The sequence below is a fragment of the Nerophis lumbriciformis genome, linkage group LG16, assembly GCF_033978685.3.
Source record: "Nerophis lumbriciformis linkage group LG16, RoL_Nlum_v2.1, whole genome shotgun sequence".
Taxonomy (NCBI): Eukaryota; Metazoa; Chordata; class Actinopteri; order Syngnathiformes; family Syngnathidae; genus Nerophis; species Nerophis lumbriciformis.
Window position 1 is genome coordinate 25,602,366 of NC_084563.2, and position 25,989 is coordinate 25,628,354.

General features: G+C 36.6%; 1 protein-coding gene across 15 annotated transcripts in view; it reads right to left on the minus strand.

Moving 5' to 3' along the window:
* Positions 1–25,989, minus strand: part of prom1a (prominin 1a) — a 224,551-nt gene that overhangs the window by 70,205 nt on the left and 128,357 nt on the right. For 11 of the 15 annotated variants that reach the window (XR_012050896.1, XR_012050894.1, XR_012050901.1 and 8 more), the window contains 8 exons: positions 9,522–9,642; positions 7,035–7,098; positions 4,493–4,582; positions 4,117–4,140; positions 3,332–3,561; positions 526–600; positions 397–460; positions 150–309 (listed from right to left, as the gene is read on the minus strand). Coding sequence is in view for 5 of the 15 variants with exons in the window: in XM_061976885.2 (XP_061832869.2) it covers positions 150–309; positions 397–460; positions 526–600; positions 3,332–3,561; positions 4,117–4,140; positions 4,493–4,582; positions 7,035–7,098; positions 9,522–9,642 (828 nt within the window). In the remaining 10 variants the exon portion in view is untranslated. The remainder of the gene's footprint in view (positions 1–149; positions 310–396; positions 461–525; positions 601–3,331; positions 3,562–4,116; positions 4,141–4,492; positions 4,583–7,034; positions 7,099–9,521; positions 9,643–25,989) is intronic. The other 4 variants (XR_012050899.1, XR_012050898.1, XR_012050897.1 and 1 more) reach the window with 1 other exon arrangement.

Genomic DNA, 25,989 nt, shown 5'->3' on the forward strand with positions numbered 1-25,989 from the left:
AGATTCCTTATCTGACCCGCACGATATCAAACATGAAGACACGTACAGTAAATAATAATAATAATAATAACTGGGATTTATATAGCGCTTTTCTAAGTACCCAAAGTCGCTTTACATGTGGAAAATGTTTGTGTTGTGTGTGTGGTGACCTGTAGAAGTCCATCTGGTCGATGTCGGGGTAGTGGTCCTCGATCTTGGCGTGGGCGTGGTTGATGAAGATGGTGAAGTTGGCGAGCGACTTCTGCACCGGGAAGACTTTGGCAAAGCTGCTGATGTTGCTGCCGATGTCGTCCAGCAGACTCTGCACCTCTGCAGCAGCAAACACCTCAACTTGGTGATCAGAAACACCACGACTTGCTGCTCACAAACACCAGCAGATGTCAACAAACGACTTACTGTCCACAACACCTCTGGTCTGCACCATGACCATATAAGGAGTGTCGTTCAAGGAGGCGTAGCCCTGATGAGTAAACAAACAAACAACGGTCAAATGGTTGTTTTCAGAGTTGATAGAAACAAGTTGACCTTGTGCACGATGGCGCTGAGGTCGGTCTTCAACACATCGCTCATCTTCTCCAGCTGAGAGTTCACGTTGGGAAGCTGGAAGAACAACAATAGAAATACAGAAAGTGAGTTGAGTTTTTCTAAAGTGGAAAAGTAGCATAGTGACACTTTCATCAATGCCTTCAAAGAATGAAAAATACTAAACAAGTCATTTTATGAGGATAAAGTTGCAATGTAAAGTCAAAATATTATATAATGTATAATCATTCATTCAAGTCACAACATTCAGTGCAAAATTAGATCTTACCAGAAGTCAGAATATTAAAACAATAAAAGCTTATGATAATATTAAGGGACAAATTCAAACTTTCATGAAAAAGGAAGCGTTTCATATTATAAAAGAAGAGAATAACTTTAGCATAAAGTCAAAATATTAAAGAAAATGTTCTAATGTTCAAGTCAAAATATTATGGGAATAAAGTTATAATATCACAAGCATGAAGTCAAACTAAAGGAATAAAGTTATGGTATTACAATAATAAAGCTAAAATATTACAGGAATAAAGTTAGAATATTACAAAATAAAGTCAGAATATTCTAGGAAAAGTCGTATTACAAGAATTGGTCATTTTTTGTGTGTGTGACTATCACTGGTACTTGAACGTAAAAGTCATCCGTAAAATATTGCCTCGTCAAAATTATAATAGAACAATAAAGTCCAAATACTACCATGTAATAAAGTCACAATATTAAAGAAATAAAGTTATAATACAGCAAGAATAAAGTCCAAAAAAATATGGGAATAAAGTTATAGTATTGCAAAAAAATGATGACAAATTTGTAAACATTTTTTTTGTTATAATATCACAAGCATAAAGTCAAAATATTGTAGGAATAAAGTCATAATATCACAAGCATAAAGTCAAAATAGTATAGGAATAAAGGTATAATATTACAAGAATAATGTCAAAATATTGTAGAAATAAAGTTATAATATTACAAAATAAAGTCAAAATATTACAGGAGTCAAGTTATAATATTACAAAATAAAGTCAAAATATTACAGGAAAAGTCATATTACAAGAATTGGTCATAATCTTACAAACAGATTCAGAATATTATAGGAATAAAGTTAAAATATCACAAGATTTAAGTCAAATCATAGGAAGACAGTTAAAAATATTACAAGAAAAAAGCTAAAATATTATAGGAATAAAGTCTTAATATTACAGGAATAAAATCTAAATATTTTTTTGAATAAAGGTGTAATGTTATGCAAATAAACAAATATATTACAAGAAAGAAGTGAATTAAGTCCAAATGTTGTGGGAATAAAATTATAATATGACAAGAAAAAAGGTGGAAATATTAGCAAAATTAACACACAAAACAACATTGGAAAAACAATAAAAACAAGTAACGGGGAAAAAGTAATTCCTAAAAAATGATTTGTCAAAATAATAATAAAGTCCAAATACTACCATGCAATAAAAATTGCAAGATTAAAGTCAAAATATTAAAGACATAAACTTATATTGCAGAAATAAAGTCTAAATATTATAGTAAAGTCATACAATTATGGGAATAAAGTTATAATATTGCACAAAAAAGATGACCAATTTGTAAAAAAAAAAAAAAGAAAAAAAGTTATAATATTACAAGCATAAAGTCAAAATATTATAAGAATAAAGTTATATTATTGCAAAAATAATATCAAAATAGTGTAGGAATAAAGTTATAATATTACAAGAATAAATATTAAAATATTGTAGGAATAAAGTTATATTATTATGGTAAAAATATGACTATACATGTAAATCATAATGCAAGAAGACAGTAAAATATGAATATAAGTCATAGAGACAGTAAATATGAATGTAAGTCATGTTCATATTTGACTGTCATTATAAGTCATAAAGACAGTCATAAAGACAGTCAAATATGAATATAAGTCATAAATACAGTAAATATGAATATAAGTCATAATGGAACAGTAGAATATGAATATGAGTCACAATGAAAGTAAAATATGAATATAAGTCATAAAGACAGTACAATATGAATATAAGCCACACAGACAGTAAAATATTAACATAAGTCATAATGGAACAGAAAAATATGAATATAAGTCATAATGGAACAGTCAAATAAGAATATAAGTGATAATGGAACAGTCAAATAAGAATATAAGTCACAAAGACACTAAAATATGAATACAAGTCATAAAACTGTGAAATATGAATATACTGTAAGTCATAAAGACAGTAAAATATGAATATAAGTTATAAAGACAGTAAAATATGAATATAAGTCATAATGCAACAGTAAAATATGAATATAAGTCACAAAGACAGTAACATATGAATATAAGTCATACAAATAGTGAAATATGAATATAAGTCATAAAGACAGTCAAATTTGAATAAGTCATAAATACAGTAAATATAAATATAAATCATAATAGAATAGTAGAATATGAATATAAGTCACAAAGACAGTAAAATATGAACAAAAGTCCTAAAGACAGTCAAATATGAATATAAGTCATAATAGAACAGTCAAATATGAATATAAGTCATAATGGAACAGTACAATAAGAATATAAGCAATAATGGAACAGTAAAATAAGAATATAAGTCATGAAGACAGTCAAATAAGAATATAAGTCACAAAGACAGTCAAATATGATTATAAGTCATAATGGAACAGTACAATAAGAATATAAGCAATAATGGAACAGTAAAATAAGAATATAAGTCATGAAGACAGTCAAATAAGAATATAAGTCACAAAGACAGTCAAATATGAATATAAGTCATAACAGTACCCGTGTGAAGTTGGCACTGATGTGCAGCTGTGCCAGCGACAGGCGGATGTTGCGACACAGCTGGGCGGAGGTGGCGTCCGACTCCTCGTCATGACACCCGGGGTCGTTCAGGGTGTTGTTGATGTTGTCCCGAACTAAACCCAGGTGGACGTGGAGGTGTGCTGCACCTTCTTGGAGAACATGCAGGGACACGCTGACGTTGTCCAGGGCCTCCTTGGTCTCTCGCATGGCTGCAAGAACCATGGCACAACTCTATGGTTATCATCACACTTCTATTGCGTATACCTTCAACATGTTTTCTTTTAGTGTATTCTTATTACATATTTACCTAAATACTGTATTGTTTTTTTTTGAATACTTTGATAGGCAATATGTAGCTAGCACACCCACACCTAATATACCTTCATATTTAACACTTTAAACGGGAGCTTTTGCAAATATGTTGAAAATAAATCTGCCTAGCAACAGCACAGACAAAACCAAAGCATTTTCAAAAAACGTTATGCAAACAAACTGCTTTAAGGTTCAAAAGGGGAGCGGGACACAAACAAAACAGTTTCAAATGCGACACGACTGGTCATGCAGAAATTCCCAGCATCCTTGAACGCAACGATGCCTTTCACTTTGTTAAAACTGCATCGGGAAGGGAAATGAAATGATTCTTTTTTTTTTTTTAAGTGCAGTTTTAACATTTCAACGACTCCATGACACAGGAAGGAAGGGCAGGGAGAGACATCCGTGTCACATGACACCGGGTGAGAGGTCATTCTTCGGTTAGGGTTTACCTTTAATGGCTCTGTCGATTTTCACTTCGCACAAGAAAAGAAAGAAAAAGTAAGCAAAACTATTTGGTGTGTCTTTTGACAAAAAATATCAATAAATTATTTCATTTTTCACCATGCTGTATCGACAGTAAGCATGATAATATGATCTGATTGTACTATTTTTGGGAACAAACACACTTTTCTGGCCAACCATGACACACTTCATGCTGGCTAAGGAGTGTAATTCTCTCTCTGAGCTGCAGGGGGAGATGCATTCCCAGACAGGAAGTAGCATCACTCCATGGCAAGAACAATAGGACTGTTTTTTTAAATTTATTTTGATATCATGGCTTGGTATCGCCTTGAGGAAATGAAAGAGGAGCACACGAGTACGCACCTCCTGACATCTTCAGCGCGGCGTCCAAGGCGGGTCGCACCTCCTTATCTAACTGATGGTGTATCCTTCCACCCAGCAGCGGACCTATGTCTGTTACACAAACATATTAAATATGAAATATGACTTTTCTTGGGCCTCCTCAAACAAATAAAACAGCACCAAAGCATGTTTTAATATGAGCATGACTAAAGAAAATGAAAGCATAAAAGGCTCTGTTGTCATTTATTTAAGTGCATGGCATTCTTAACACTGCCTAATAAGACGCACACATTTTTTTTTACATTAAAATATAATGAAAACAATTTTAAAAACTACAAAAGGCAAAAGCAGTGAAGTAGTCACGTTGTGTCAACTGGCAAATAAAAAGAGAATACAATGATTTGCAAATCCTTTTCAACTTATATTCAATTGAATAGACTGGAAAGACAAGATATTGCCTGCAACATGTTTAAAAAAAAAAGCTGGCACAAGTGGCAAAAAAGACTGAGAAAGATGAGGGCGGGGTGAGGGTCACCACTTTGTCAACGAATGCCTGAGCAAATTGTTTGAGGACAACATTTCTCAAGCAGCTATTGCAAGGAATTTAGGGATTTCACCATCTACGCTCTGTAATAACATCAAAAGGTTCAGATAATCTGGAGAAATCACTGCACGTAAGCCATGATATTACGCACCTTGGATCCCTCAGGCGGTACTGCATCAAAAAAAAGCGACGTCGGTGTGTAAAGGATATCACCACATGGGTTCAGGAACACTTCAGAAAACCACCGCCAGTAACTACAGTTGGTCGCTACATATGTAAGTGCAAGTTCAAACTCTACTATGCAAAGCCTAAGCCCTTTATCAACAACACCCAGAAACGCTTCGCTGGGCCAGAGCTCATCAATTTCCTGGTCGATATCTACAAAACCCAAAAGCAGTGAAGTTGTCACGTTGTGTAAATGGTAAATAAAAAAGAGAATACAATGATTTGCAAATCCTTTTCAACTTATATTCAATTGAATAGACTGCAAAGACAAGATATTTCATGTTCACACTGAAAAACATAATTTTTTTTGGGCAAATAATCATGAACTTAAAATTTAATGGCAGCAACACATTGCAAAAAATGCATTTTTACCACTGTGTTACATGGCCTTTCCTTTTAACAACACTCAGTAAAGGTTTGGGAACTGAGGAGACACATTTTTGAAGTGGAATTCTTTCCCATTCCTGCTTGATGTACATCTTAAGTTGTTGAACAGTCTCCCTTCTCATATTTTAGCCTTCATATTGCACCACACATTTTCAATGGGAGACAGGTCTGGCCTACAGGCAGGCCAATCTAGTACTGGCACTCTTTTACTATGAAGCCAAGCTGTTGTAACACGTGGCTTGGCATTGTCTTGCTGAAATAAGCAGGGGCGTCCATGAAAAAGACGTTGCTTGGATGGCAACATATGTTGCTCCAAAACCTGTATGTACCTTTCAGCATTAATGGCGCCTTCACAGATGTGTAAGTTACCCATGCCTTGGGCACTATTACACCCCCATACCATCACACATGCTGGCTTTTACACTTTGCGCCTAGAACAGTCCATATGGTTCTTTTCGTCTTTGGTCCGGAGGACACGACGTCCACAGTTTCCAAAAACAATTTGAAATGTGGACTCGTCAGACCACAGAACACTTTTTTTTTAACTTTGCATCAATTCATCTTAGATGAGCTCGAGCCCAGTGAAGCGTTTCTGGGTGTTGTTGATAAATGGCTTTGGCTTTGCATAGTAGAGTTTTAACTTGCACTTACAGATGTAGAGACCAACTGTAGTTACTGACAGTGGTTTTCTGAAGTGTTCCTGAGCCCACGTGGTGATATCCTTTACACACTGATTTCGCTTTATGATGCAGTACCGCCTGAGGGATCCAAGGTCTGTAATAACATGGCTTATGTGCAGTGATTTCTCCAGATTGTCTGAACCCTTTGATGATATTACAGAGCGTAGATGGTGAAATCCCTAAATTCCTTGCAATAGCTGGTTGAGAAATGTTGTTCTTAAACAATTTGCCCAAACATTTGTTGACAAAGTGGTGACCCTCGCCCCGTCCTTGTTTGTGAATGACTGAGCATTTCATGGAAGCTGCTTTTATACCCAATCATGGCACCTACCTGTTCCCAATTAGCCTGTTCACCTGTGGGATGTTCCAAATAAGTCTTTGTTGAGCATTCCTCAACTCTCTCAGTCTTTTTTGCCACTTGTACCAGCTTTTTTGAAACATGTTGCAGGCATCAAATTCCAAATGAGCTAATATTTGCAAAAATAACAATGTTTACCAGTTTTAACGTTAAATATATTGTCTTTGCAGTCTATTCAATTGAATATAAGTTGAAAAGGATTTTCAAATCATTGTATTCGCTTTTTATTTACCATCTACACAACGTGACTACTTCACTGCTTTCGGGGTTTGTAAACAAAACAACAATATATTTGTGTTTAGTCACTGAAATGTGTGCAGTAGAAAGAGCAATAACACAAAATCACCACTAGGGGTGCAAGAGACTTACTGTCCAAGTCGTAGAGGACTTGGTTCTTGGCGGTGGCGTACTGGGAGGACAGGTAGTCGATTTGCTGGTAAAACACAAACAAGATGTACAAAAGTTGAAAATGCGTCCGCAGAATGAGAGTCCAGCGCGCTAGCCGACAAGCTAAAATCCTAAGATATCAGCTTGTTGTCCAGCGCGACTCTTAAGGCATCAGAGAGGGAGGCTTGCCTGCTCATTCTGGGTTCATTCCGTGACACTGTCAATGGTGAGTTTTTTATTCATTCATTATCATTCCATTTTTTATTCACATATAAATCGGGAAAAAACCTAAATAAAAAGTAAATTTTTGCATAAAACAACGAAAAAAATAAGTTTTTAATTTGTGAAAGAATGTGAATTTTGGGCCAAGTGTATTTTATACACAGGACTATTAAGTACTGAACCAATCAATAATTCACAATATTGGATTTGATGTTATCATTATTTTTACACCGATGGAAAATCCCTCTCTGAATGTTCTGAACTCCTGTTTACAAGCCAGCATTGTAGTAATTCAGAAGCATACTGTCATACAGTGGACCTTAGGGCTGAAAACTATCACCATATATGTGTTTTATATCGGTCAATATCAATAATTATTGATAGTTTTTATGCCCTGTCAAAAATACGGACCAGGAGAAAAATATATTTGATAAGTATGACCAGTAGATGGCAGTCACACATAATATATGCATGTAGACTGCAATATGATGGCAGTCACACATAAAAGATACGTGTGGACTGCAATATGATGGCAGTCACACATAAGATATATGTGTAGACTGCAATGTGATGGCATTCACACATAAGAGATACTGTACGTGTAGACTGCAATATGATGGCAGTCACACATAAGAGATACGTGTAGACTGCAATGTGATGGCAGTCACACATAAGAGATACGTGTAGACTGCAATGTGATGGCAGTCACACATAGGAGATACTTGTAGACTGCAATATGATGGTAGTCACACATAATATATACGTGTAGACTGCAATGTGATGGCAGTCACACATAAGAGTTATGTGTAGACTGCAATATGATGGCAGTCACACATAAGAGATGCGTGTAGACTGCAATATGATGGCAGTCACACATAAGAGACACTTGTAGACTGCAATATGATGGCAGTCACACATAAGAGATACGTGTAGACTGCAATGTGATGGCAGTCACACATAAGAGATACGCGTAGACTGCAATATGATGGCAGTCACAAATAATACATATGTGTAGACTGCAATGTGATGGCAGTCACACATAAGAAACACGTGTAGACTGCAATGTAATGGCAGTCACACATAAGATATACGTGTAGACTGCAATGTGATGGCAGTCACACTTAAGAGTTATGTGTAGACTGCAATATGATGGCAGTCACACATAAGAGATGCGTGTAGACTGCAATATGATGGCAGTCACACATAAGAGACACTTGTAGACTGCAATATGATGGCAGTCACACATAAGAGATACGTGTAGACTGCAATGTGATGGCAGTCACACATAAAAGATACGTGTAGACTGCAATATGATGGCAGTCACACATAAAATATACGTGTAGACTGCAATGTGATGGCAGTCACACATAAGAGTTATGTGTAGACTGCAATGTGATGGCAGTCACACATAAGAGATATGTGTAGACTGCAATATGATGGCAGTCACACAAGAGATGCGTGTAGACTGCAATGTGATGGCAGTCACACATAAGAGAAATGTGTAGACTGCCATATGATGGCACTCACACATAAGAGAAATGTGTAGACTGCAATATGATGGCACTCACACATAAGAGATACATGTCGACTGCAATGTAATGGGAGTCACACATAAGAGATATGTGTAGACTGCAATATGATGGCACTCACACATACAAGAAATGTGTAGACTGCAATATGATGGCAGTCACACATACGAGAAATGTGTAGACTGCAATATGATGGCAGTCACACATAAGAGATACGTGTAGACTGCAATATGATGGCAGTTACACATAAGAGATACATGTAGACTGCAATATGATGGCAGTTACACATAATAGATACGTGTAGACTGCAATATGATGGCAGTCACACATAAGAGATATGTGTAGACTGCATTCATCGGCAGTGCGCCTTATAATCCGGTGCGCCCTATGGTCTGGAAAATACGGTATCTATTGATATCGTTTTATCGCCTCAACCTGTCAATCAATTAGTCCATTTAGAGACGTAAGTAAAAAGTGTATTATTTATAAAGTGCGGTAAAACCTCCAGGGTCAGTATTACCGTTTCAAATGAAAATGATGCTATTTTGATCAACTCACGGACTGGCTCGCAATCTTAAATACTAACATGAAAACAAAAGACATTAACATATTTTCCCATGAAGAAACACGAGCAACTACAATATTTAGTGGTGCACTCGTCGTGATCGATCAATACTCAGAAGAAATGCACCAAGGTGTCTACAACCGCGTGTCATACCGTGGGCGTGTTGTTGGCGAAGGTGTGCAGGTCCCTCATGTTGCTGTTGACCAGGCGGCGGATGTTCTTGACTTGAGTGCTCAGGTTCTGGTTGGCGGCGTACGCGCACAACACGCCAATCCTGGAAGACGACAGGACATCCTGTTAAGTGGTGACAGCATCCTGTTGGCATGGCAACCTCACGGCGACTCACAATTTGAATCCCATTCTCAGGTTGATGATTTGATTCAACATGATTCTCGATTCAAACTTATTTTCATTAGTTTGCGGCTCAAGTGCCGCAGTGAGTACCACCAGCCATGAATGTTACAATAATATCTCAATGGCAGACATGTATCCATGAAAATATTGAGAAGCCGCTAATAGTGTATTTGACGGCAAAGCAGATAGCAAAGAAGTCCACTCTCCAGGGTAAATACTGTACAAATATTATTACATTACTTCATAAAACTACTGCAGTCATTCTATTGTATTGTTTTCAGGGTTGTCCCGATACCAATATTTTGTGTGTTTCAATACTTTTCAAAACTTTTCTAAAGAAAGGGGACCACAAAAAATGTCATTATTGTCTTTATTTGAACAAAAAAATCTTCGGGTACATGAAACATATGTTTATTATTGTAATTTAGTCCTTAAATAAAATACTAGACAACTTGTCTTTTAGTAGTAAGTAAACAAACAAAGACTCCTAATTAGTCTGCTGACGTATGCAGTAACATATTGTGTCATTTATACACCTATTATTTTGTACACATTATGAGGACAAACTGTAAAAAATAATTATTAATCTACTTGTTCGTTTACTGTTAATATGTGCTTATTTTCGGTTTTAAAATGTTCTATCTACACTTCTGTTAAAATGTAATAATCACTTATTCTTCTCTTCTTTAAAACTTGACATTAGTTTTGGATGATACCACACATTTAGGTATCGATCCGATACCAAGTAGTTACAGGATCATACATTGGTCATATTTAAAGTCCTCGTGTGTCCAGGGACGTATTCCCTGACTTTATAAACATAATATGAGTTTTTAAAAAAGGAAAAAAGATTTTGTGGCGATGAAAAAATATCGATTGTAGTATCGACTAGATACGCTATTGTACTTGATATCATTACAGTGGATGCCAAGTGTAGATCCACCCATGGCATTTGTTTACATTGTGACGCCGGTGAGCTGTTGTATCCTCCTATGGTGTGTAGTGAAGCATGTTTAAGTATTCCTCGTCCTGCAGTGATAATGATACTTACTTTATTTGTCGCCATGGAAGCGAGGATTAGTGACTTAGAAGTAGCTAAAACACTGTGGATGGATGTTAGCCGCTAGCTAGCTAGCCATGTCTTAAAGCACCTCTTCCTGAGTGTTATAACTTGACCTTTATCTTGACTTTTTACACCAAAATGCGTCCATTCTCCCTTTTCTGTCCACACACTGTGTCTGCTTGTAAGTACTCCGTGTGCACGCGCTGCCGAACATGCTCCTCTGCTCGTAAAACCAGCAATGTCATGACGTGACGACGCGGCGTCATGACGTTTGGGAAGCGGTACTTTACAAACAGCATAGTACCGTTTTTGATTCATTAGTACTGCGATACTATACTAGTACCGGTATACTGTACAACCCTACTTGCTTTTATACAATATATATATATATATTTTTTAAAGGCGTGTAACATGTAAAAAAAGTTTCTGTTTTAGGGGGTCAAGCTTCAATTCAACTGATTTCAATTCATTTCAATAGAAGACGCTGATTTGAGATACAAGTGTTTTGAGTTAAGAGCGCCGTCACGGAATCATAAGTTGAGGTATTTTTTTAAAACCTTTTTCAAAACAGGCTGCAGGCACGTCCTTTTTAAAAACAGATTCCTTAATAAAAAAATAAAGATTAAGAAAATATAATGAATTAGAATAAATGAGAATCGACGGCCATATTAGCAGCGACCACAGTCCCATTTAAGGCAATGCCATTTTGTATAATGAAAATAAATCATAAGTGACTTATTTCTCACTGCATGTTCATGCTGTTTACTTTATTGTAGAGCAGCCAAATGTATGCATTGACTCATGCGATTGATCACAAAAGGTATGGTATGGTATACCATACCACAAAATATATCCAATAAATCATGTAAATGTGAATGAAAATGTTCGCCTGTATTACATTCCTACAAAATAAAATTGCTTTGTGTCAAAATACTGGGGTCTTTTTTAAAACTTCAATCAAGCAAGCAAGTAATTTACCCTGATTAATCATAATCAATTAAAAGTATTAATGTCCTACTTGGGAGAACCATAAACGTGATAATAAAACAAGATATAACAACTGGAGAGCAGCTATAACTAGATGATGTGTGAATGTTCCAATGCTGAAGTTGAAGTGAAATGCTGACAGAATGTAGTATGAATGTAAAAATAGTTTGAATGTTGGAATGGTTTGAATGTTGAAGAGTTTGAATTTCCAGGGAAACCAGAATTTGGTTTGGGACTTGGGAAAGTGTTAGTTTGAATGTCCAGGATGAGTGGAATGTGTTTGATATTGGAATGGTTTGAATAGGTTGAAGAATGTGGGAATTGTGCAACTTTGAAAAATGTCCCATTCATTTCAATGGGAACTTCCTGGAAATTTGGGAATTTTGGAAAAGCAGGATTTTTTAATAAAAATGAGGAGGAAGAGGAATGTCCTGAATTGGTTGGTGTTGGAATTGTTTAAATCGACCAAGAAATGTTGAAGTAGTGACAGTTTATTAATTGAGAAATTGTATTATAGAATTCCTGGAATTTCTGGAAAGTGGGGGAATGTTTCTAGTTCCTAAACCAACTTGTTTTTTTGTCCTGACTAAGAAAAACGTTTTGACGGTGCGACAGTTGAAATGGGATGAAAAAAGGAAAAGGAGTAGTCAAACGAAAAAGGTTGGAGATAGGGTTACAAAAAAAAACAGGAATTCCTGGAAATTTGTTGAACTTGGAGAACTGGTAGTTTTAATGTCCAGGAGGAGTTGAATGTGTTGAAGGTGGAATGGTTTCAATAGGTTGAAGAATGTGGGAATTTGAAAAATGGTCAATTCATTTTGAATGGGGAAAAATGAAAAAAAAAAAATGAAAAAAAAAATGAATTATTGGAAATCCGGGAATTTTGTATATGTGTTGAAAAGGGAGCACACAATTCCTCAACAGGCTGAATATTTTGAAGTTGGAACAGTTTGAATCAGATGAAAAATGTGGAAGTTGTGGAACTTTGAAAAATATCCCATTCATTTCAATGGGAACTTCCTGGTCTTTTGGGAATTTTGGAAAAGCGAGATTTTTAAAAAAAATGAGGAGGAGAATGAATGTCCTGAATTGGTTGGTGTTGGAATTGTTTAAATCGGTCAAGAAATGTTGAAGTAATAACAGTTTTTTAATTGAGAAATTGTATTATGGAATTCCTGGAAATTCTGGAAAGTGGGGGAATGTTTCTAGTTCTTAAACCAACTTGTTTTTTTGTCCTGACTAAGAAAAACGTTTTGACGGTGCAACAGTTGAAATGGGATGAAAAAAGGAAAAGGAGTAGTCAAACGAAAAAGGTTGGATATAGGGTTACAAAAAAAACAAAACAGGAATTCCTGGAAATTTGCTGAACTCGGAGAAATGGTAGTTTAAATGTACAGTGTCATGTCTGTGTAATCATGTTTTGTTTAGTTTCTGGCTTTTTCACTCCCTTGTCTGGTCACCATAGCAACCATTAGTTTTCACCTGTCACGTCACGCACCTGTTTCACGTTTTGAGTCACGCACCTGCTTTCACTAATCATGTCCATAGTATTTAAGTTCAGTGTTTTTCAGTTTGTTTCTCTGACGACCTCGCACCCCATACCGCACCCCATACCGCACCCCATATATGCTTCTGCACACTCCTCTATGATCCTGCTTCATGTCCCTTGTCACAGTAAGTTTTGGTTCCATGTTTATAGTCTTTTTGTTTTTTCATAGTTTATTCTCCGCCACTGTGCGTGCTTTTCATTTGTACTTTTTTGCTATAGTCTTTTGGTTTCATAGCTTATTCTCCGCCATTGTGCGCGCTTTTTGTTTGATCTTTTTTTAATAAATAAATCATGTATCTTGGTTCCCGTCTCGCCCGTGCCAACTTTCCGCTGCATCCTGGAAAAGCAAACTCCAAAGACCAAGTCGTGACATACAGGAGGAGTTGAATGTGTTGAAGGTGGAATGGTTTCAATAGGTTGAAGAATGTGGGAATTTGAAAAATGGTCAATTCATTTTGAATGGGGAAAAATGAAAAAAAAAAAAAAAAAAAAAGGAATAACTGGAAATCCGGGAACTTTGTATAAGTGTTGAAAGGGATCACACAATTCCTGAACAGGCTGAATATTTTGAAGTTGGAACAGTTTGAATCAGATGAAAAATGTGGAAGTTGTGGAACTTTGAAAAATGTCCCATTCATTTCAATGGGAACTTCCTGGACATTTGGGAATTTTGGAAAAGCGGGATTTAAAAAAAAATGATTAGGAGCATAAATGTCCTAATTGAGCTGAATTTTTTGGTGTTGGAATTGTTTAAATGTGTCAAGAAATGTTGAAGTAGTAACAGTTTTTAATTGAAAAATGGTATTATGGAAATTTGGGAAAACCGGGAATTTTTCAAGTTCTTAAACCAACTTGTTTTTTTGTCCTGACTAAGAGGAATGTTTTGACAGTGGAACACTTGAAATGGGTTGGAAAATGTGAAAGGAGTCATCGCACTAAAAAATGTTGGAAATAAGGTTAGAGAAAAAAACAGGAATTTCTGGAAATTTGTTGAATGTGAAAAAATAGTTGTTAGAATTTCAAGGATGAGGTGGAATGGTTTGAATCGGTTGAAAAATGTGGGAATTGTTGAAGTTTGAAAAATGGAGAATTCATTTTGAATGGGGAAAATGTCCCTGAAACTGGAGATTTCTAGGAAATCCGGGAATTTTGTACAAGTGTTGAAAGGGAGCACACATTTCCTGAAGAGGCTGACTATTTGGAAGTTGGAACGGTTTGAATCGTATGAAAAATGTGGGAGTTGTGCAACTTGGAAAAATGTCCCATTCATTTCAATGGGAACTTCTTGGAAATTCATACAATTTGGGAAAAGCGGGATTTTTTGAAAATGATTAGGAGCATGAATGTCCTGAATGAGCTGAATTGGTTGGTGTTGGAATTGTTTGAATCGGTCAAGAAATGTTGAAGTAGTAACAGTTTTTAATTGAAAACTGGTATTATGGAAATTTGGGAAAACCGGGAATTTTTCAAGTTCTTAAACCAACTTGTTTTTTTTGTCCTGACTAAGAGGAATGTTTTGACAGTGGAACGCTTGAAATGGGTTGAAAAATGTGTAAGGAGTCACCGCACAAAAACATGTTGGAAATAAGGTTAAAAAAAAAAACAGGAATTCCTGGAAATGTGCTGAACGTGGAAAAATATTTGTTAGAATTTTCAAGATGAGTTAAATGTGTTGAAAGTGAAATGGTTTGAATCGGTTGAAAAATGTGGGAAGTTTGAAGAATATCCCATTGATTTCAATGGGAATTTCCCCAAAATTTGGTAATTTCGGGAAAAGCAGGAATTTCTTTTAAAAAAAAACCTTGAATGTTCTGAATGAGTGGAAATGGTTGGTGTTGGAATTTTTTTCAATCGGTCAAGAAATGTTGAAGTAGTAACATGTTGAATTGAAAAATGGTATTATGGAATTCCTGGAATTTCGGGAAAACCGGTCATTTTTCCAGTTTCTTAAAACAACTTTGTTTTTTGTCCTGATTAAGAGGAATGTTTGACGGTGGAACGGTTGAAGTGGGTTGAAAAATGTAAAAGGAGTCATCCCACTAAAAAATGTTGGATATAAGGTTAGAGAAAAAACAGGAATTCCTGGAAATTTGTTGAATGTGGAAAAAGAGTTGTTAGAATTTCCAGGATGAGTGGAATGTGTTGAAGGTGGAATGGTTTAAATAGGTTGAAAATGTGGAAGTTTGAAAAATGGAGAATTCATTTTGAATGGGGAAAATGTCCCTGAAACTGGACATTTCTAGGAAATCCGTGAATTTTGTACAAGTGTTGAAAGGTATCACACAATTCCTGAAGAGGCTGACTATTTGGAAGTTGGAACGGTTTGAATCGTATGAAAAATGTGGGAGTTGTGGAACTTGGAAAAATGTCCCATTCATTTCAATGGGAACTTCCTGGAAATTCGTAAATTTTGGAGGAAGTGGGATTTTATGAAAATGATTAGGAGCATGAATGTCCTGAATGAGCTGAATTGGTTGGTGTTGGAATTGTTTAAATCGGTCAAGAAATTTTGAAGTAGTAACAGTTTATTAATTGAAACATGGTATTATGGTAATTTAGGAAAACCGGGAATTTTTCAAGATTTTTAAACCAATTTGGTTTTTTGTCCTGACTAAGAGGAATGTTTTGACAGTGGAACGCTTGAAATGGGTTGAAAAATGTGAAAGGAGTCATCGCACTAAAACATGTTGGAAATAAGGTTAGAAAAAAACCAGGAATTCCTGGAAATTTGTTGAACGTGGAAAAATATTTGTTAGAATTTCCAAGATGAGTTAAATGTGTTGAAAGTGAAATGGTTTGAATCGGTTGAAAAATGTGGGAAGTTTGAAGAATATCCCATTGATTTCAATAGGAATTTCCCCAAAATTTGGTAATTTCGGGAAAAGCGGGAAGTTTTTGGAAAATGGTAAAAAAACAACAACCTTGAATGTTCTGAATTCCTGGAAATGTGTTGAACGTGGAAAAATATTTGTTAGAATTTCTAAGATGAGTTAAATGTGTTGAAAGTGAAATGGTTTGAATCGGTTGAAAAATGTGGGAAGTTTGAAGAATATCCCATTGATTTCAATGGGAATTTCCCCAAAATTTAATAATTTCGGGAAAAGCAGGAATTTCTTTTAAAAAAAAACCTTGAATGTTCTGAATGAGTGGAAATGGTTGGTGTTGGAATTTTTTTCAATCGGTCAAGAAATGTTGAAGTAGTAACATGTTGAATTGAAAAATGGTATTATGGAATTCCTGGAATTTCGGGAAAACCGGTCATTTTTCCAGTTTCTTAAAACAATTTTGTTTTTTGTCCTGATTAAGAGGAATGTTTGACGGTGGAATGGTTGAAGTGGGTTGAAAAATGTGGAAGGAGTAGTCGCCAGAAAAAAGGGTGGAAATAGGGCTTTGGAAAAGCAGGAATTCTGGAACTTCCTGGAATTTTTTAGAACTTGACAAAAACAGTAGTTTAAATTTCCAGGATGATTGGAATATGTTGAGGGTGGAATGGTTTGAATCGTTTGAAAAATGTGGAAATGGTGGAAGTTCAAAAAATGGCCAATTCATTTTGAACGGGAAAAATGTCCTGGAAAACCTGGAATTCTGGGAAATCTGGGAATTTTTGGAATTTTTCAAGGGTTAATCCCGCAATTCCAGAATAGGCTGAACAGTTTGAAGTCAGAAAGCTTTAAAACGGGTGAAAAATGTGGAATGTAGAGCGCGCCAAAATCTGGAGAAGAAGAAGAAGAAGAGGTTTAAAAACCATGTTTTTTAAACCTCAGCTCATTTCTAAATGTTGCAATAAAAATATGATTTTATCATCAAAAAACAATAATAGTTAATAACACACAGAAAAGTACCGACAATTGGTACCAATGAATACCGGTATAATTGGTACCGTATTGGTTGAAATGTGAATGGTACCTCTACTACCATTTTTCCCTTCATCACGACTTGACTCTTCTGGCTGCAGTGCGTCAAAGAAAAAAGACCTTAAGAAGTGGACACGTGCACATAGGCTGCAAACATGTGACGAGATCTGCGCCTACGACATGGGCAGTTGTAAGCAGCATAGTGGTTTCATTGTTGACACCTCCTCCTCAATAAGACCCTTGCTCCGTTCCCTCGTAACGTCTTGCTGTACTTCTTCTTTCTTTGTATTCAACATGAAGGAGGAAAGAGCAAACATGACCTGAAGGCTCATTAATATTTTAAGTCATCAATTTTGAAAAAAAGAGAACACTCTGTGTGAATTAGTATTATTATTATTATTTCAACAGCATTGTTGGACTCAATCCGCATTTTTAAATCAACAAAAGCAGCCGACATGAAGAAACTTCCTGTACGCTAACAAGACTCGTCAACAAAATGGTGCATTAATATGACCAATGTTTAAAGCCAGTCCCCGGCCCTATGGTGCAGACCTGAACATGGACGCACTAATGAGCTTCAGCAACATCAAGGCAAGCACACACCATAATACTAATACAAACCCCGTTTCCATATGAGTTGGGAAATTGTGTTAGATGTAAATATAAACGGAATACAATGATTTGCAAATCCTTTTCAACCCATATTAGGTTGAATATGCTACAAAGACAAAATATTTGATGTTCAAACTGATAAACTTTTTTTTTTTTGCAAATAATCATTAACTTTAGAATTTGATGCCAGCAACACGTGACAAAGAAGTTGGGAAAGGTGGCAATAAATACTGATAAAGTTGAGGAATGCTCATCAAACACTTATTTGGAACATCCCACAGGTGAACAAGCAAATTGGGAACAGGTGGGTGCCATGATTGGGTATAAAAGTAGATTCCATGAAATGCTCAGTCATTCACAAACAAGGATGGGGCGAGGGTCACCACTTTGTCAACAAATGCCTGAGCAAATTGTTTAAGAAAAACCTTTCTTAACCAGCTATTGCAAGGAATTTAGGGATTTCACCATCTACGGTCCGTAATATCATCAAAAGGTTTAGAGAATCTGGAGAAATTACTGCACGTAAGCAGCTAAGCCCGTGACCTTCGATCCCTCAGGCTGTACTGCATCAACAAGCGACATCAGTGTGTAAAGGATATCACCACATGGGCTCAGGAACACTTCAGAAACCCACTGTCAGTAACTACAGTTGGTCGCTACATCTGTAAGTGCAAGTTAAAATTCTCTTATGCAAAACAAAAACCGTTTATCAACAACACCCAGAAACGCCGTCGGCTTCGCTGGGCCTGAGCTTATCTTAGATGGACTGATACAAAGTGGAAAAGTGTTCTGTGGTCTGACGAGTCCACATTTCAAATTGTTTTTGGAAACTGTGGACGTCGTGTCCTCCGGACCAAAGAGGAAAAGAACCATCCGGATTGTTATAGGCGCAAAGTTGAAAAGCCAGCATCTGTGATGGTATGGGGGTGTATAAGGGCCCAAGACATGGGTAACTTACACATCTATGAAGGCTTCATTAATGCTGAAAGGTACATACATGTTTTGGAGCAACATATGTTGCCATCCAAGCAACGTTACCATGGACGCCCCTGCTTATTTCAGCAAGACAATGCCAAGCCACGTGTTACATCAACGTGGCTTCATAGTAAAAGAGTGCGGGTACTAGACTGGCCTGCCTGTAGTCCAGACCTGTCTCCCATTGAAAATGTGTGGCGCATTATGAAGCCTAAAATACCACAACGGAGACCCCCGGACTGTTGAACAACTTAAGCTGTACATCAAGCAAGAATGGGAAAGAATTCCACCTGAGAAGCTTAAAAAATGTGTCTCCTCAGTTCCCAAACGTTTACTGAGTGTTGTTAAAAGGAAAGGCCATGTAACACAGTGGTAAACATGCTCCTTCCCGACTACTTTGGCACGTGTTGCAGCCATGAAATTCTAAGTTAATTATTATTTGCAAAAAAAAAATAAAGTTTATGAGTTTGAACATAAAATATGTTGTCTTTGTAGTGCATTCAATTGAATATGGGTTGAAAAGGATTTGCAAATCATTGTATTCCATCTATATTTACATCTAACGCAATTTCCCAACTCATATGGAAACGGGGTTTGTACAACTACCGTATTTTTCGGAGTATAAATCGCTCCGGATTATAAATTGCACCGGCCGAAAATGCATAATAAAGAAGGAAAAAAACATATATAAGTCACACTGGAGTGTAAGTCGCATTTTTTGGGGAAATGTATTTGATAAAAGCCAACACCAAGAATAGACATTTGAAAGGCAATTTAAAATAAATAAAGAATAGTGAACAACAGGCTGAATAAGTGTGCATTATATGAGGCATAAATAACCAACTGAGAACGTGCCTGGTATGTTAATGTAACATATTATGGTAAGAGTCATTCAAATAACTATAACATATAGAACATGCTATACGTTTACCAAACAGTCTGTCACTCCTAATCGCTAAATCCCATGAAATCTTATACGTCTAGTCTGTTACTTGAATGAGATAAGTAATGTTATTTGATATTTTACGCTAATGTGTTAATCATTTCACACATAAGTCGCTCCTAAATATAAGTCGCACCCCCGGCCAAACTATGAAAAAAACTGTGACTTATAGTCCGAAAAATACGGTATACATACATATATATATATATACACATATATATATATATATATATGTATATATATATATATATATATACATATATATATCCATCCATTTTCTACCGCTTATATATATATATATATATATATATATACAGTGGGGCAAAAAAGTATTTAGTCAGCCACCGATTGTGCAAGTTCTCCCACTTAAAATGATGACAGAGGTCTGTAATTTTCATCATAGGTACACTTCAACTGTGAGAGACAGAATGTGGGAAAAAAATCCGGGAATTCACATTGTAGGAATTTTAAAGAATTTATTTGTAAATTACGGTGGAAAATAAGTATTTGGTCACTTCAAACAAGGAAGATCTCTGGCTCTCACAGACCTGTAACTTCTTCTTTAAGAAGCTCTTCTGTCCTCCACTCGTTACCTGTAATAATGGCACCTGTTTGAACTCGTTATCTGTATAAAAGACACCTGTCCACAGCCTCAAACAGTCAGACTCCAAACTCCACTATGGCCAAGACCAAAGAGCTGTCGAAGGACACCAGGAAATGAATTGTAGACCTGCACCAGACTGTGAAGAGTGAATCTACAATAGGCAAGCAGCTTGGTGTGAAAAAATCAACTGTGGGAGCAATTATCAGAAAATGGAAGACATACAAGACCACTGATAATCTCCCTCGATCTGGGGCTCCACGCAAGATCTCATCCCGTGGGGTCAAAATGATCATGAGAACGGTGAGCAGAAATCCCAGATCCACACGGGGGGACCTGGTGAATGACCTGCAGAGAGCTGGGACCAAAGTAACAAAGGTTACCATCAGTAACACACTACGCCGACAGGGAATCAAATCCTGCAGTGCCAGACGTGTCCCCCTGCTTAAGCCAGTGCATGTCCAGGCCCGTCTGAAGTTTGCCAGAGAACACATGGATGATACAGCAGAGGATTGGGAGAATGTCATGTGGTCAGATGAAACCAAAATATAACTTTTTGGTATAAACTCAACTCGTCGTGTTTGGAGGAAGAAGAATACTGAGTTGCATCCCAAGAACACCATACCTACTGTGAAGCATGGGGGTGGAAACATCATGCTTTGGGGCTGTTTTTCTGCTAAGGGGACAGGCCGACTGATCCGTGTTAAGGAAAGAATGAATGGGGCCATGTATCGTGAGATTTTGAGCCAAAACCTCCTTCCATCAGTGAGAGCTTTGAAGATGAAACGTGGCTGGGTATTCCAGCATGACAATGATCCCAAACACACCGCCCGGGCAACGAAGGAGTGGCTCCGTAAGAAGCATTTGAAAGTCCTGGAGTGGCCTAGCCAGTCTCCAGACCTCAACCCCATAGAAAATTTGTGGAGGGAGTTGAAAGTCCGTGTTGCTCGGCGACAGCCCCAAAACATCACTGCTCTCGAGAAGATCTGCATGGAGGAATGGGCCAAAATACCAGCTACCGTGTGTGCAAACCTGGTAAAGACCTATAGTAATCGTTTGACCTCTGTTATTGCCAACAAAGGTTATATTACAAAGTATTGAGTTGAATTTTTGTTATTGACCAAATACTTATTTTCCACCATAATTTACAAATAAATTATTTAAAAATCCTACAATGTGAATTCCTGGATTTTTTTTCACATTCTGTCTCTCACAGTTGAAGTGTACCTATGATGAAAATTACAGACCTCTGTCATCATTTTAAGTGGGAGAACTTGCACAATTGGTGGCTGACTAAATACTTTTTTGCCCCACTGTATATATATATATATATATATATATATATATATATATATATATATATATATATACACACACACACACACACACACACACACACACACACACACACACACACACACACACACACACACACACATATATATATATATATATATATATATATATATATATAAATAATAATACTAAAGATGCTTCATGACCCTGTGGAAGTGTGAGTGCAGCAGCTCAGAGCTAACCTTGGATGTAAAACATACACATCTAACATATATACTGTAGAGATGTCCGATATATCGGCCTATAAATGCGTTAAAATGTAATATCGGAAATTATCGGTATCGTTTTGTTTTTTTATCAGTATCGTTTTTATTTTTATTTTTTTTAATTTAATTTTTTAAAATTAAATCAACATACAAAACAAGATACACTTACAATTAGTGCGCCAACCCCAAAAAATCTCCCTCCCACATTTACACTCATTCACACAAAAGGGTTGTTTCTTTCTGTTATTAATATTCTGGTTCCTACATTATATATCAATATATATCAATACAGTCTGCAAGGGATACAGTCCGTAAGCACACATGATTGTGCGTGCTGCTGGTCCACTAATAGTACTAACCTTTAACAGTTAATATTACTCATTTTCATTAATTACTAGTTTTTATGTAACTGTTTTTAATTTTGTTTTACTTTCTTTTTTATTCAAGAAAATGTTTTTAATTTATTTATCTTATCTTATTATTCTTTTTAAAAGTACCTTATCTTCACCATACCTGGTTGTCCAAATTAGGCATAATGATGTGTTAATTCCACGACTGCATATATCGGTTGATATCGGTATCGGTTGATATCGGTATCGGTAATTAAAGAGTTGGACAATATCGGAATATCGGATATCGGCAAAAAGCCATTATCGGACCTCCCTAATATACTGTGTGTATATATATATATATATATATATATATATATATATATATATATATATATAGTATACATACATATACATATACATCCCTTGGCAAGTTTCACTGCAATAAGGCGCTTTTGGTAGCCATCCACAAGCTTCTGCTTGAATTTTTGACCACTCCTCTTGACAAAATTGGTGCAGTTCAGCTAAATGTGTTGGTTTTCTGACATGGACTTGTTTCTTCAGCATTGTCCACGCGTTTAAGTCAGGACTTTGGGAAGGCCATTCTAAAACCTTCATTCCAGCCTGATTTAGCCATTCCTTTACCACTTTTGACGTGTGTTTGGGGTCATTGTCCTGTTGGAACACCCAACTGCGCCCAAGACCCAACCTCCGGGCTGATGATTTTAGCTTGTCCTGAAGAATTTGGAGGTAATCCTCCTTTTTTATTGTCCCATTTACTCTCTGTAAAGCACCAGTTCCATTGGCAGCAAAACAGGCCCAGAGCATAATACTGCCACCACCAAGCTTAACGGTAGGATTGGTGTTCCTGGGATTAAAGGCCTCACCTTTTCTCCACCAAACATATTGCTGGGGATTGTGGCCAAACAGCTCCATTTTTGTTTCATCTGACCACAGAACTTTCCTTCAGAAGGTCTTATCTTTGTCCATGTGATGTCAGATGAAACAAACATGGAGCTGTTTGGCCACAATACCCAGGAATGTGTTTGGAAGAGAAAAGGTTTAATCCCAGGAACACCATGCCTACCGTCAAGCATGGTGGTGGTAGTATTATGCTCTGGGCCTGTTTTGCTGCCAATGGAACTGGTGCTTTAAATGGGACAATAAAAAAGGAAGATTACCTCCAAATTCTTCAGGACAACCTAAAATCATCAGCCCGGAGGTTGGGTCTTGGGCGCAGTTGCGTGTTCCAACAGGACAATAACTCCCAACTAGGGATGTCCGATAATGGCTTTTTGCCGATATCTGATATTCCGATATTGTCCAACTCATTAATTATCGATAACGATATCAACCGATACCGATATCAACCGATATATACAGTCGTGGAATTAACACATTATTATGCCTAATTTGGACAACCAAGATAAGCAAGATAAGGTACTTAAAAAAAAATAAAAAAAATAAGATAAACAAATTAAAAACATTTTTCTTGAATAAAAATAGAAAGTAAAACAATATAAAAACAGTTACATAGAAACTAGTAATTAATGAAAATGAGTAAAATGATCTGTTAAAGGTTAGTACTATTAATGGACCAGCAGCACGCACAATCATGTGTGCTTACGGACTGTATCCCTGCTGACTGTATTGATCTATATTGATATATAATGTAGGAACCAGAATATTAGTAACAGAAAGAAACAACCCTTTTGTGTGAATGAGTGTGAATGAGTGTAAATGGGGGAGGGAGGTTTTTTGGGTTGGCGCACTAATTGTAAGTGTATCTTGTGTTTTTTATGTTGATTTAATAAAAACAAACAAAAAACAAAACAAAAAAAACCCCGATACCGATAATAAAAAAACCGATACCGATAATTCCCGATATTACATTTTAACGCATTTATCGGCCGATAATATCGGCAGGTCGATATTATCGGACATCTCTACTCCCAGCACACGTCAAAAGTGGTAAAGGAATGGCTTAATCAGGCTAGAATGAAGGTTTTAGAATGGCCTTCCCAAAATCCTAACTTAAACGTGTGGACAATGCTGAAGAAACAAGTCCGTGTCAGAAAAGCAACACATTTAGCTGAACTGCACCAATTTTGTCAAGAGGAGTGGTCAAAAATTCAAGCAGAAGCTTGTGGATGGCTACCAAAAGTGCCTTATTGCAGTGAAACTTGCCAAGGGACATGTAAGCAAATTTTAACATTGCTGTATGTATACTTTTGACCCAGCACATTTGCTCACATTTTCAGTAGACCCATAATAAATTCATAAAAGAAGCAAACTTCATGAACTTTACAAAATGACCACCCAGTTCTGAACGGGCAAAGAAGATAACCAGATCCGTCGCTAGTTTCATTGCAAAAGACCTGCGACCATGTGGAGAGAGAAGGCTTCAGGTTCATGATCACAACTATTGACATCCCATCACGCTCGTAATGTTGTAGCTTCACTTTACAGAGAGACAAAGCTAAAAGTGGGGGAAGCTGTGACTAAAGCTAGCAGAGTAGCTAGCAGACATTTTATTAGGGACCGCAATGTCCCTTTAGGACAGAGGACCCTGTTGTAATTGTAAGGTTTTATTATTATTATACCGGCCGCCTCTTTGAGCTGTAATTTGTCCCCCTTAACATGCTTCAAAACTCACCATATTTGACACACACATCAGGACGGGCGAAAATTGCCATCTAATAATTTTTTTTTTTTTAAACTCAAAATTGCGCTCTGGCGCCCCCTAGGAAAAACACAGACAAAACTGCTTGTAACTTCCGGTAGGAATGTCATAGAGACATGAAACAAAAACCTCTATGTAGGTCTGATGTAGACCTAGATTTCATACATTGACATCCTTCAGCAAAAATCAACATGAAGTTGTCAATTCCCCCTTCAAAACAAAAGTTTACTAAAACAGTCACTTTTACCTCTTTGAGCTGTAATTTGACCCCCTTAACATGCTTCAAAACTCACCAAACTGGACACACACACCAGGACTGGCAAAAATTGCGATGTAATAAAAACAAACAAAAAAAACAACCCCAAAACTCAAAATTGCGCTCTAGTGGCCCCTAGGAAGAAAACACAGACACAACTGCTCCTAGGAAGAAAACTCAGACAAAACTGCCTGTAACTTCCAGTAGGAATGTTTTAGAGACATGAAACAAAAACCTCTATGTAAGTCTCACTTAGACCTACATTTCATATATCGACAACCCCCAGCAAAAATCAACAGGAAGTTTGCAATTCCCCCTTCAAAACAAAAGTTTTGTAAAAACCGGTCACCCTTTTTCAAACATTATCTCCTCTGAGCGCGTTTGTTGTGTCGGCTTCAAACTAACACAGGAGAGAGATTGAACTCTTCTGATTAAAAGTTGACGAAAGAGTTTTAATTACTACTCCGGTTTGGATTTTATGTGCCGTCAAAGTCGGTCCCGTCCATCACTGCTTGCAGCTTTAATTACTGCTTTTGTGTTTTGTTAAGAAAAAAAGAGACATAACTAACTAGTATTTGTGTATTTTTATTTTTGGAAGTGGCATGTTCTCAGAAATATATCTAACCTAAGCTCATTTGATTTATGAATAATTTATTTTGTTGTTTTACACAAAGAAGTAGTTCATAATGAACAGTTACAGTATTTTTGTACAATTTATGGTAATGTTTGGGCAAGTTCTGGCACAGACTGGCAGCTAGCCGAGCCTACCAATTGTATTCTATTGATGTTACAGTCACAGGAGTTGTATTACTGTATGTTATTGTTCTGGTAACTGAGTGAGTAGTAACTGATT